The following is an 11,802-nucleotide window of genomic DNA, read 5'->3' on the forward strand; positions in this document are numbered from 1 at the left end:
TAAATTTCGTTGTTATGATATCACAATCAGTTTTAATTTTTTAACAAGTCGACAAGTTGACAGTAAACAGTTTTACAGTCACTGGAGATTTTAGAAAACGTGTCAATATTAATGATAGGGTATGTTCAGCACATAATTTGAACATATTTCATTTTAGAATTATTTTATCATTAACGCTTTCTAATAACTTATTAGTGGTATAATATATCATTTAAATAGAAATAAAAAAAATATAATTTATTATTTATATTTAAATACAAATAATATTTTATTAAAATATTTTTCCGATATATCGACTATCTTCAATAGTCATCTCCAGGGAAACTGTAGATTGTTTCTCTATTATAACTATTAATTAATTTATTTAATAATTTATTTAAAGATTTTTAAAGTAAATTTTTTCACTTCAATCACTTACTACTCGGTTTCTCTAGAAGAATTTTAAAACATTGAAAACAAGCGATTTTAGTTCTATCACATTCATATATAAACCATTTAAATTACAAATGTAAAGCCAACAAATATATTTTTTCACAGCTGAATTGTTAATTGAAAAATTCGATTAATAGAATTAATATATTACATGAAATATAGATTTAAATTGTTTGGTTACTCTAGTTTTTGTTAGTATTTAAAAGAATCTAAATTCCTCTATTTCTTAACGCTGATCAACTGATTTTTGATATATTTCCTTTTAAAGCTCTTATAAAATTATGATTTATGTGTTTTGTATCTCATGATGAGAACATCTGAGAGACCACAGCATCCCTGTTGAAATTGAAAATGCTATACAGACTTAACTCGTATATTTTATTTCAAGTTAAATTTGTGTTGATGTGTGAATCAGCTGTTTTGGTTTGAATTCAAATTTTTGTATTATTTATTTGTGCGTACACTGGTGTTCGCATTAGACCTTACACAGAGCTCTTCCATGAAAATCTGTGTAAAGAGTGTAATTTGACACTTTAAAGTACAGTTTGTCCGCATGAAACGGATGTATTATGTTTTTGATATCCACGTAAGTTATATATCGGGTATTGCCAAATACCCATCATCGTATTCGTATATAATTTTTGAGACTGCAAGTCCCTAACGTTTGAATTCGATCCCTGCAAAATTCAAAGCTTAGAGTCAGTGTTCATTAGTTAACTGAACCAAAGCCGTACTTCAAATATACTTGGCGTTTTTTGTTAATTTGCTGTGAATGTTCATTATCAAATTTACTTGCTGTGTTACATTAAAACAAAATCATGAACCAGCTGTAGACTGATTAAGTTAATTAATTATATAGTCATTTTTAGTTATTAAATTTTAATTTTTATTTTTACTATTAATTATATAATATAAAAAGTATGGATAAGAAAATAGTATCCTAAATATTCAAATTAATTGTTTATAGATAATTTTACGACATTACAGACTCTAATTTCTTCAAACGATATGTTCAATATGGTTTTTGACGTATACAATCGATTTTAGCTAATATTCAAATAGACTCATAACCTTACCAATTCACATTATTCATAATTTAAACACCTTCACTCGTATGGTACAGTGAATTGAATGACCGTATGAGTTAAAGTAATTATTTATATTGCAATCTACTTCTTGATATGAAAACAATTTGTCACCTATTATATTCTGACTACCTTTTATATAAAGAAATGGGATATTTTTTTAAACAGGCAACTAGCTTTGTACAAAAAACGTAAAATCCGAAATTCATTCGTTACAACATTTGGAATATTTGATCTTCATACCATATTCCAAACAGCCTTTATCAACCATTATTAATATTAAGACATATATAGTTACGGGGTTCGTAATTATAACTTTAAGAAATTGCTGGCCTGTGTAACCAACGATCTTTACACAGATTTTCATGGAACAGCTTTGTGTAAAATCTGGTGAGAACACCAGTGCCGTGTTATTTGAATTTAAATTCAAACCAAAACTGATTCTGATTCACACATCACACAAATTTTACTTGAAATAAAATATACGAGTACAGTCGGTGTAGCATTTTCAAATTTCGTCAGGGATGTTATGCTCTCTCAGATGCTCTCATTTACTCGAAAATTTGCTGATGGAACGCATTTGCATATGCACAGTGTTACTCAAAGTTACAACGAGTAGCTCGTGCAACAGACCTTTTAATTATATCGCCATATTTTTACATACTTTTAATATAAAATCCTGTATCATCCTTAACATGTCGAATAAAATATCAATTATTTAGGCCATAATATTTATTGCAATTTAAAAAGAAACGCTTAAAGTTTTTAGTAGAGTAAATTTTATTATTTTAATAAATATACATTTTTTTATATATTATATAATTTTGCTAAATTTGATATTGTTCTTACAAAAAACGAACAAAGAAACTCCCATTAGTGAAAGTCTTACTGGTCAAAAAAATTCTAGTTAATTTTAAAATTTTTTACAATCTTGTAGAAAATTTTTAGTTGATAAAATAGTTAATATTTTATGATTTAATTTTAATATATTTCCATGCAAGCTAATACCAATAAAGTTAAACTGTCTTGAGCATATACATATGCAGGCTAATAACCTACTACATAGTCGATATTTTAATTTAAAGATTTGATTACAATTGCACTAATTCAACGTGAATTTACTTTAAAACTTAGACAACTTAAGTACATAAATCACATCAGTAATACTATTTGACGTTTATGTATATATGAGTTAATAAAAATAATAAATAAATAAACGAGCCTCTGTTTAGTTAGTTAACAAATCCAAACAAAAAAAATTGACTAAAAAATTTGATTACATACAGAAACACATATGTACTTAAATATATATATACGTATATAACTTAATATTTATAAGTATATCTTAAATTAATTAACTATGAGAGAAACCACAATGCTTGCTTCTGTGTTTCGTGAACGCACAAAAGCTTGAGTAATTTTTAATCCAATAGCAAATAACGTAAACGTTTACGTGCCGTTGATTCGCGTGGCAACGAAAGCGCCCATTTTTTAAGAGCAGTTAATATAACACTGCTGACAACCAGCATTGCGCCAACGAGTGAGTATCCTGTGGGAGTTTCACCAAAAAACATTGTCTGCCATATAAAAGCAAAAACGATATCAGCACAACGTGCTATGGCCACTGGTCCAGCCTGTTCCACTTGTAGCGATAGTGTGAGCAATATTTGCCCCAAGAAACTAAATATACCTAATACAACAACTAACCAGCGATCACGCCCACATGCTGGCCAACATATGGCACCAATTGTGCCACACACTATTATTGTATAAATTAATGCAAATGCACCAAAATTTGTCATAATCACTGAAAAATGTAAGCCTTTAAGTGCTCTCAGTAGTATATAAACATTGGCACCGAATAGTGTGGAGGATATAGCAGCAACTGGACCCCAAATATCATAGTGTTTCCCGTCCAAACGTTCCAAATTCACATCTGTTGTTGCTTGTTGGCCGAATACGAATGGTGGTCTTGTGATAAGTACTACACCCACCAGTGTTAATATTATAGTTAAAATATTAAATAAACTGCAATGTTCTTTGAGGAAAACGCGCGCAAATATGGCAACAAAAACTGGCGTCGAAAATATAATAACGCTGGCATCAGCCAGTGGCATATGGCGGAAGGCATAGAAACTGAGCATCAAACCAGTTGTGCCCATAAAGCAACGCAAGAGCAATATTACACGTTTACCTTCAGGGAAGACGGGTTGCTTAGTATAGATGACAATTGGTATTGCAGGAAGTAACACACCAACAAATCTGTGAATTATAATTTTCAAATAATTATTACAAGATTAACGAATTACATTACCTAAAGGATGCTAATTCCATAGGATTGATATCAACTAGACCTTTGACAATAACGGAGCAAAGTGAGAAAAATAAGGATGAGAGTGTAGCGAGTATTATTCCTAAATAAGGACAGTTTAGTTTCGACTTAATGCGTGATAGCCAACGATTTCTGGTTTCACTGTGACGAAAACCGTCCACAAATTGATGTAATTCCAAATTTTCAGGCATTTCGTTTGGTTTATGTTTTCGCGTATCGTTGTATGGTTTTAAGGATTATAACTAATTACATTTTTTTAACTACTATTACGTATCACTAATTTGGCTAACTTTAATTAAAAGGTAAAAATTCAATTATTTAATAAAGCTTTTGACAAAAAAAAATTATGTACTACCTTTAAATTTAATTTAAATGCTTAAAGCGTTTATGGTAACGTACTTTTGAAAAATCGATTTTTGCTAAAATGTCTGCGTACGTTTGCACATGCCGAATAACGTTAAAACGCTTGCATGTACTTATAATAGCACATTACAAGCATTTTGTTTTTATATTTTCAGTAAATCTTTTATAAAATATTACATTATTAAATAATTTAACACTAAAGGCTTGAAAATAAACGCAGCAGCAAAATTTATTACTTGCAAGCACTGTATTACGCTTCAAAACAAATGAACATACACACACACACTCTACAAGGCGTACGTTCAGTGCCAATTCTATTTCTCAAAATAATTGTACTAATATTGGCAATGCGAACAGCTGTAGTTGTCATAGCAACCACGCAGTGACATAAGGCCGGTGCCAAATTTAAAAACAAACATTTTTGTTTTTGTGTTGTGGATTTTAATTTGCTTTTGTAAAGTTTTAATAAAAAAGTGCAAAATTATTAATAACAATTTGTTTTAAAAAGTATATTTGCTTTCTATTTAATAAAAATTGTTTTCTGTTGATTCTTACTACAGCAGAAGTGAACATTGTTGGAGTAGCAAAACTACCGGCGTACGTGGAATTTCCTCAAGTTTTGTGAATTGGTGTTAATATAACACGTTTTTGCAGTTTATATTATTCATATTCATATTTATCAATATAAAACTATAACACAAATCAGGTAAGCCAAACTATTTTATTTTTTAACATATATATGTTTTATTGTTATTATATTTAATAAATACAAGTCAATTAGAATATAAAATACCTAAAAAAAAAGCAAAACAGTTAACACAATAAGTTCTCTGCTAAAATAACGTTTATAATTTAAAATCCTAAATCTGCCAGTACTGCGTCTAATTCGGCTTGTAAATTGGCTGCCTTGGCGCGTACTTGTGTGATTTCATCCTGTAAATTATCTACGTTTGCTTGTAGGAGCACATTGCATTTCTTCATGGCTGAGAGGCGGCTTTCATGTTTCTTCACACGTGGTTCCAAATTATTTTTCTTGTCAGTATTTGTTGCGTCCTGTAAGACAAAAATTTTAATTAATGGTAATTCTAAAAAAACTATTTTTTTTTACACTTACTTCTGCTTCACTTTCACTTTCTGTTTCAGCTTCACTCTCTTCTGATTCTGATTCTTCGGATTCTTCCTCAGATTCCTCCTCTTCTTCCTCTTCCTCATCTGATTGTTCAGCTTCATTGTCTGCTTTCTATTAATATAAACAAAAATAATGTCATGAGTGGAAAATATATTCAAATAATTTTGAAAGAATTAACAAAAAGAAAGATAAGCTCAACTATTATTCTTTTATCGCTCACTTAAGATTATATATTATTATAATATATATTATAATATATACTATTGAAATAAATAAGGGTACTTTATTAAGAATATAAGAATATAATGTAAACTAGCTAATTATTTTTGTCTAAAATTACCAAGATATACTAAATCTCAGTTCCGGGAATGGCCGGGTCGACATTCCGCAGCCGATCTGTACAGACGTGTAAATGGTGCTCATCGTTAAGCGTGCTCAGAGATACAAAAAATGTTCTTTTTGGGATATGATATTAACTAAGTTGTTATAGTCTATTACTAAATTTTTAGTGACTCCTTTCAGCAACTTATGGGTATATTACAAGAATTTGAGAATCGAGAGTGCGTAAAAGTAAATAACAGACAGAAAATTGCACTTTCATAAAACAAATGCAGTATATGTATATTTCGTCAGAAAGATTTGCTCAACTGCAAACTTTATTTCTATATAATAACCTGAATAATTCAAACCCATTTATCAATGGAGTTTATGTGCTTTAGGCACCAACTCGTTTTCCATTACGAGAAGAAAATGAAGAACAAAGTCTCATAGTCTCATAAAACAGATATGAGAATAGTTTTTTTTTAAATGGCAATAAATCTTAAATTTAATATTAAACAGTTTTTTATTAAAACCAGGAGTTCATTACAGTACGATTAAAATAACGATTGCTTTTCTTATCATACGTGTTACAATCTCTTCAATACTTTTAAAGTGGCTGCTTATATTATTGTTTCTCCCGAACTATAAAAGAAATAAGCTTTCCTTCGTAAATACAACAAAGTCATTAACACTAGAAATATTCTAATAAATAGTAAGTGAGCCAATTCTTCCGTCCAAAATTAAGATCTCGAATAATCTCCACGCATATAGCCAAAAATCTATACGATCTCTTATTCGAAATGAACGAAAAATAGTGCGATGGCTGAAAGATGTATTCCAATATTGTCACTAGTTGCATATTTAATAAAACTAAATTGCCACGGGAAATATGTAATTTTAATATGCTTAAATAGGTTAAATAGGTCAATTGAAAAAATCAACGCAACAAAGATAAACCTGAACCTGAATTCAAAGTGATTCAAAGTATCCATGTGGTGATTCTGAACATATTGTCCTAAATTTTCTTGATGATTGTCTTATGCTTTCCTAGGAATTCACAACGATCGAACAGTGATCCCTAGTGTCTTAATTATTTAGTTTGTGTCTATATACATACCTTAGACTATAAATTATTTATATTGTGTTTGTATACAATAACTATTAACATTTAACTCTTAATTGTTAAACTTGTTATTTAGCTTATTTCTGAATATTTATTTACACATCATCACACCATTAATTATTTAATACTCTTGTATCTGCTTAAACAAAATAGTTCCTAGTTAATTATCTAAATTGTAAGCTACTACATCTTATATACAGCAAATTTCTAAAACTTACAGGTTTCTCTTCATCATCGTCCAAATCGTCGAAGTCTGGTTCCTCTTCCATATTTTTCGCCATTTTTTGAACTTCTTTGTCCAATTTTTTGAATTTTTTGTTTTCTTCCCTGTAAAATTAATCACATGACAGATAAAACATCAAGTATATATCTTATAAACCTACTTAAGAATAACATGATTCTTCTTCATTGCCTGTTTCAAGGCCACTTTTTCCTTCTTAGCTGCTTCCTGTTTGACTTTGAGAATTGTTAGTTTCTTGCGCAGTACTTTCACTTCCTTAACTAAACGTCGTTCACGTCGTTCAGTTTTTTTTTCTTCAGGTTCGTCTGGATCACTTTCGCTAAGTTCAACATCGAATTCAGGTGAACTGTCACGTCCTAAATGTGCCTCACTAGCGCGTCTCGAACCACCAATTGAACCACCGCCCTGTAAATACGAGGAAAATTAATATTATTATATTCTAAACAGTTTTTCTTGATGCTTATTATTTTGATAATTTCAGTTAAGTAAAGCGCATTCTGTTTTTACCTGCCACTTATTGTAATGTATAGCATTTGCTTCATAGTATGTGTCATAGTCATGTGGATCTTCATAAGCGTAGCAAAAGTTAAATTGGGAAGCTTTAGTATTGGGTGTTAGCTCACTCTTTTTATGGTAAAGCAAAAGCATTTAAAAGTAACAAGCAAAATAAAAAATAATATTAAGCAAATATAAAGCAAGTTGCTATCTTTTAAAAAATGGACGAAATACGATCCCTTACCTGTAATGCCTGCGCCAACTTACGTTCCAACATTTGTATTTGTCGTTTCTGTTCTTCAATTTCACTCTTGGCCTGATCAAGGAGTTCACCAGTATCCAAATATTTCTTTTGTAATTCACTTGAAGCGTTACGCGATTCTTCTGCTTCTTTTTGCAGTGAGCGCACATAAAGTTCTTCTTTCCCTGGTGTTGCATCCATAGTTGCTACTATAACATTCGATCCATATTCCAAATTCTTTTCACGTGATTTCTCACGTTCCAATTCAGCTTCGAGTGTTGCAATTTTTGCCAAGAGTTTTTTATTTTCACGTTCTTGTGCTTCACGAGTACGCAGTTCGAGTGCCAACATTTGCTTTGTACTCTGCAGATCGTCGCGTATGTTATCGATATCGTCGAGTTCATCACCGCTTGGATCATCGATTGATAGCGCAGCTACAATACCGCTTGAAGAGCCAACTTCATCTTTAGTAGCTATACTGCTGGGTGCCTGTAATAAGTGTGATGTGTAATTATTGAATGAAATGGTTATATTCTAAAATCGAAAACTAGTAGTGTTACCTCGCCTAGCATATTTATTTTTGATTGTGATTTTTGTAATTGCTCTTCAATTGTCATTTGCTTGCGGAATTTTCTGAGACCCTCTATAAACGGCTTACTGCGATCATGTGTTTTTGTGGGTTTCAATTTTACACCGCCTTGGATTTGTTTTAACAATTTATTATGTGAATTATCTTTCTCTGTCTCATAGATAAATTTATCATCAACTTTTGTCATTGATTTACAGGTGAGAATCGGTTGAGATCTTAAAATATAAAAGAAAAAATTGAATTTAAAAATGTTCAAATTTAGGAATAGATTCCACAGTCTTAACTGTAATTTCAAAACTGGTTTAAGTATATGCAGTTAGAAAACTTGATGACTTAAGCATAAAGTACAGAGACTTAAGTCAGTATAGACTTAAGTTCTGGACACAAATCCGACTCTAATAGATTTAAAGTAATTGTTTTAAGACTTTACATCACAATATATATGCAAACATGTACTTGACAATAACCAAAGGAACTGTAGAACATTAATTGGTGTGTTGATAGGTCACTGTCTGGTCGCATCACATGCCCGAAAACTAAACCTAATTCACAGCGATGCTTGAAGGAAATGCAACGAGCTGAATGCAAAGGAAACATCTACTGTGTACTTGCCCGGCTCTCTCGAGAACTCGACAAAAATACTTGGGGGCTGTCAGTATTAGAGGACTGGAGCACATACCTGAGGTTTCTGTTGGAATCCTAATAAATTTTGCTAATGAATCTCGCATCGTAAGTGATGCATACAATCGCTAAAATAAAACTCTGATCTGGTATCGCAATGGACCTTAATGGTCAACGCGTGGCCTTTTTGTTCTGCCAGCATAATCTAATCTAATGTACTTGACAAAAGGTTTTAAAATTTATAGATAAGTATAAATACTTATTATAGATACTTAGTTTAGTATATTTATTATATATACTTATTTATAGATACTTTATAAAAAAGAAAATGCCATAGTTTTTAAATATTGTTAATAACCTGTATTTGATTTAAGTTAAATGAATCTGAGACTCACTTTCCACTCTACTGATAATATTCTGATAATATAATATTGACATATCGCAGTTTCAGCTGCTTCATTCTTCATGTCCATTATCTTTTCACCTTATATTTACTCTTCATTTTGGTGATAGTTCTTCTATAGTCTTTGCTATTCTCTTATACCTTTTATTATTTATTTATTATATCCTTTCTACTATAATATTTACTTCCTTTCTTTTTGATCCATTTTGCTTTTGCCATTACCCTAGTCCATATGTAGATGTGCTCTGAAATGTCTTGTATCTACAATATTTGTTTCGGTACTTGTTATCTGTCTTCATCAGGAAAAGGAAAACTTATGATAAAAATAATTTTATTTATCGGTATAATATTATAAAGGATTTAAATACATCATAAAGAAACTAGTATAAAAATATTATCTATAAAAGTGAAAACATCACGAAAGACTTTCTAAAGTACACATGTCTTAATAGATAAACGGATAGGATCATTTCTACAGTAATTGTAATGATGACAACGAACTACGTTTAGTATTTTGGATATAAGTAAAGTTGGGAATTAAAAAGAACGGGGTTAAGAACGGCATGAAGAACCTAAAAGTTGTATTCATATCATCGTGTAGTTTAAATGATTACTGATTACTTTACTTTTTTAGTGTTTTCCAAGCTAAAGTTAAAGTCATTTGTAAGGTAGCTGAGTTGGTAAGATGTACTATGACATGGTAGACCGATGCCCACATTTTTTCAGATAAGAAAGCTGCCATCAAATTATCACTAGTGTAAAGATATGATCAATAAAATCGTTCAATAATCGTTTTACATCTCTATGAAATGTGGGAAAAACGCAATGAATACAAAATTGTGGAGTAATGACTCTATTTTATTCGGCAAGCTAGCTGCAATCGAATCAATCATTAGAGCAAAGATGATGTCAAGAGCAGTTTTATAATGCATCTCATATTTGAATGAACTGTGGACTATTTTTATATTTTTTATTAAAGAGTAGTCGTGAAACAGCCTGTACTGCGGCCAGAAGAGACCTATTGTACCAATTTCATTATTGATTAAACAAAGGCCCTTAAAGCTTTGTGAATAAAGTCTAGAACTAAATCTAGAGAAGAGTTCTTAATCTGCTCTGGTGACAGAAATTCTTTATGAAACAGGTTTCTTCTGTGCGTTATTAAAGCTGGACAGTCACAAAGAATGTGCATGGCCGTTTCCTCATCTTCGAGGAATAATCTGCATTCCGTGTTAGCAGATAATTGTAGTTTATGAAGGTGATATTTCAGACCATAATGACCTGTAATGAAACCCGTTATCAACCTTAAATTACATTTTGAGAATTTAAGAATGTCTTTGTAGGAGTACGGTGGGAGTACGGTGGAAAGTTTACCTAGTACTCCAGCCGCATATGATTTTCCATTTCCTTGATAATCTATTTTGTACTGGCCCAGTTTATCCCACAAAAGGGTTGAGGGCCTATAAAAGCAGTTTTTGATGCAGTTCTGGCTAGCTCATCAACCTTTTCATTTCCCAAAACTCCTTTGTGACCCGGATCCCAGTAAAGGCTTACCTTATTCCGAGCTGCAAGTGATTGCAGAAGCTCGAAACACTCTAGGACCTGTTTTGATTTGAAAACTGTGGACTAAACTGATATCGGAAAAATTGTAAAACCAATGACTTGGTTAGATGCGACACTATTTTTTCGTATTGCACAATAATATCAGAGGCGGGAATTCTGATATCCTCCATATGGTTATATCCTTCTTTTGGAAATGCAAAAAAAAAAGTGAATAGCGGTTATTTAATTTGAATTCCGGATCACAAAGCTATCTTGGGTAGGATTGATATCTATTCAGATGGCACACCACCTTTTTGGATTACACAATAATATCAGAAATGAAAACCCCTTGAAACGTCTTATTAATTAAAAGCAAATCTCTCAAGGCAATTCTGACTTAAAATGTCTCAGCAAAAAAATAAACATTTTTACATTTAACAAAGTATAGTTTCAATTTGCTGACCTTCGTTATTAAAGATTTTATATATGTAAACGTGACTAGTTCGGGCGGACGCGGCAGTGACTTTTGTGGAAGCTGCCAAGATAATGACGTAAAAGAAATGATTAACAGCAGACTTTAATTACCTTTGAACAGTTCATTTCAAAAATTTCTAAAGTTTGTCGTTGATACCAGATATTTATCAGGTGTTGGTTGATGTTACACCCTAATGGTATCACATTGGTCGCAAAAGTTACGTGCGTCCTAGTCTTATGTGAGCTTCGAGGCTTTCTTTATTATGAACGATGTAAGAATAATATTTTAATATTCTCTGTTATAATTCCATATACCTATATTTTTCTGTGCAGCATTTTTTCTTACCTGTCATTGCATTGTACATGGCGCAATTTTTTGCCGCTTTCTACCTCTTTCATCATTTCAGACCAATC

General features: G+C 31.2%; 2 protein-coding genes across 3 annotated transcripts; both read right to left on the reverse strand.

The window, feature by feature from the left end:
• Positions 1 to 2,476: 2,476 nt before the first annotated feature.
• Positions 2,477 to 4,476, reverse strand: LOC119686030 (solute carrier family 35 member G1-like). Of its 2 annotated transcripts, XM_038100488.1 has the most exons (3): positions 4,205 to 4,476; positions 3,832 to 4,138; positions 2,477 to 3,779 (listed from the first exon to the last, which is right to left on the reverse strand). In XM_038100488.1, the coding sequence occupies exons 2-3, from the start codon at positions 4,038 to 4,040 to the stop codon at positions 2,939 to 2,941; spliced, it is 1,050 nt and encodes a 349-aa protein (XP_037956416.1). In that variant the 5' UTR covers positions 4,041 to 4,138; positions 4,205 to 4,476; the 3' UTR covers positions 2,477 to 2,938. The 2 variants fall into 2 exon arrangements, with proteins under 2 accessions (XP_037956416.1, XP_037956417.1); XM_038100489.1 differs by lacking the exon at positions 4,205 to 4,476 and having other exon boundaries at positions 3,832 to 4,163.
• Positions 4,477 to 4,970: 494 nt separating this feature from the next.
• Positions 4,971 to 11,796, reverse strand: LOC119686027 (DNA ligase 1-like). The gene is made up of 7 exons (XM_038100485.1): positions 11,735 to 11,796; positions 8,323 to 8,566; positions 7,766 to 8,251; positions 7,169 to 7,431; positions 7,004 to 7,112; positions 5,327 to 5,452; positions 4,971 to 5,265 (listed from the first exon to the last, which is right to left on the reverse strand). The coding sequence occupies exons 1-7, from the start codon at positions 11,788 to 11,790 to the stop codon at positions 5,065 to 5,067; spliced, it is 1,485 nt and encodes a 494-aa protein (XP_037956413.1). The 5' UTR covers positions 11,791 to 11,796; the 3' UTR covers positions 4,971 to 5,064.
• Positions 11,797 to 11,802: the final 6 nt, after the last annotated feature.

This window comes from Teleopsis dalmanni, chromosome 2 (genome assembly GCF_002237135.1).
Source record: "Teleopsis dalmanni isolate 2A chromosome 2, ASM223713v2, whole genome shotgun sequence".
Taxonomy (NCBI): Eukaryota; Metazoa; Arthropoda; class Insecta; order Diptera; family Diopsidae; genus Teleopsis; species Teleopsis dalmanni.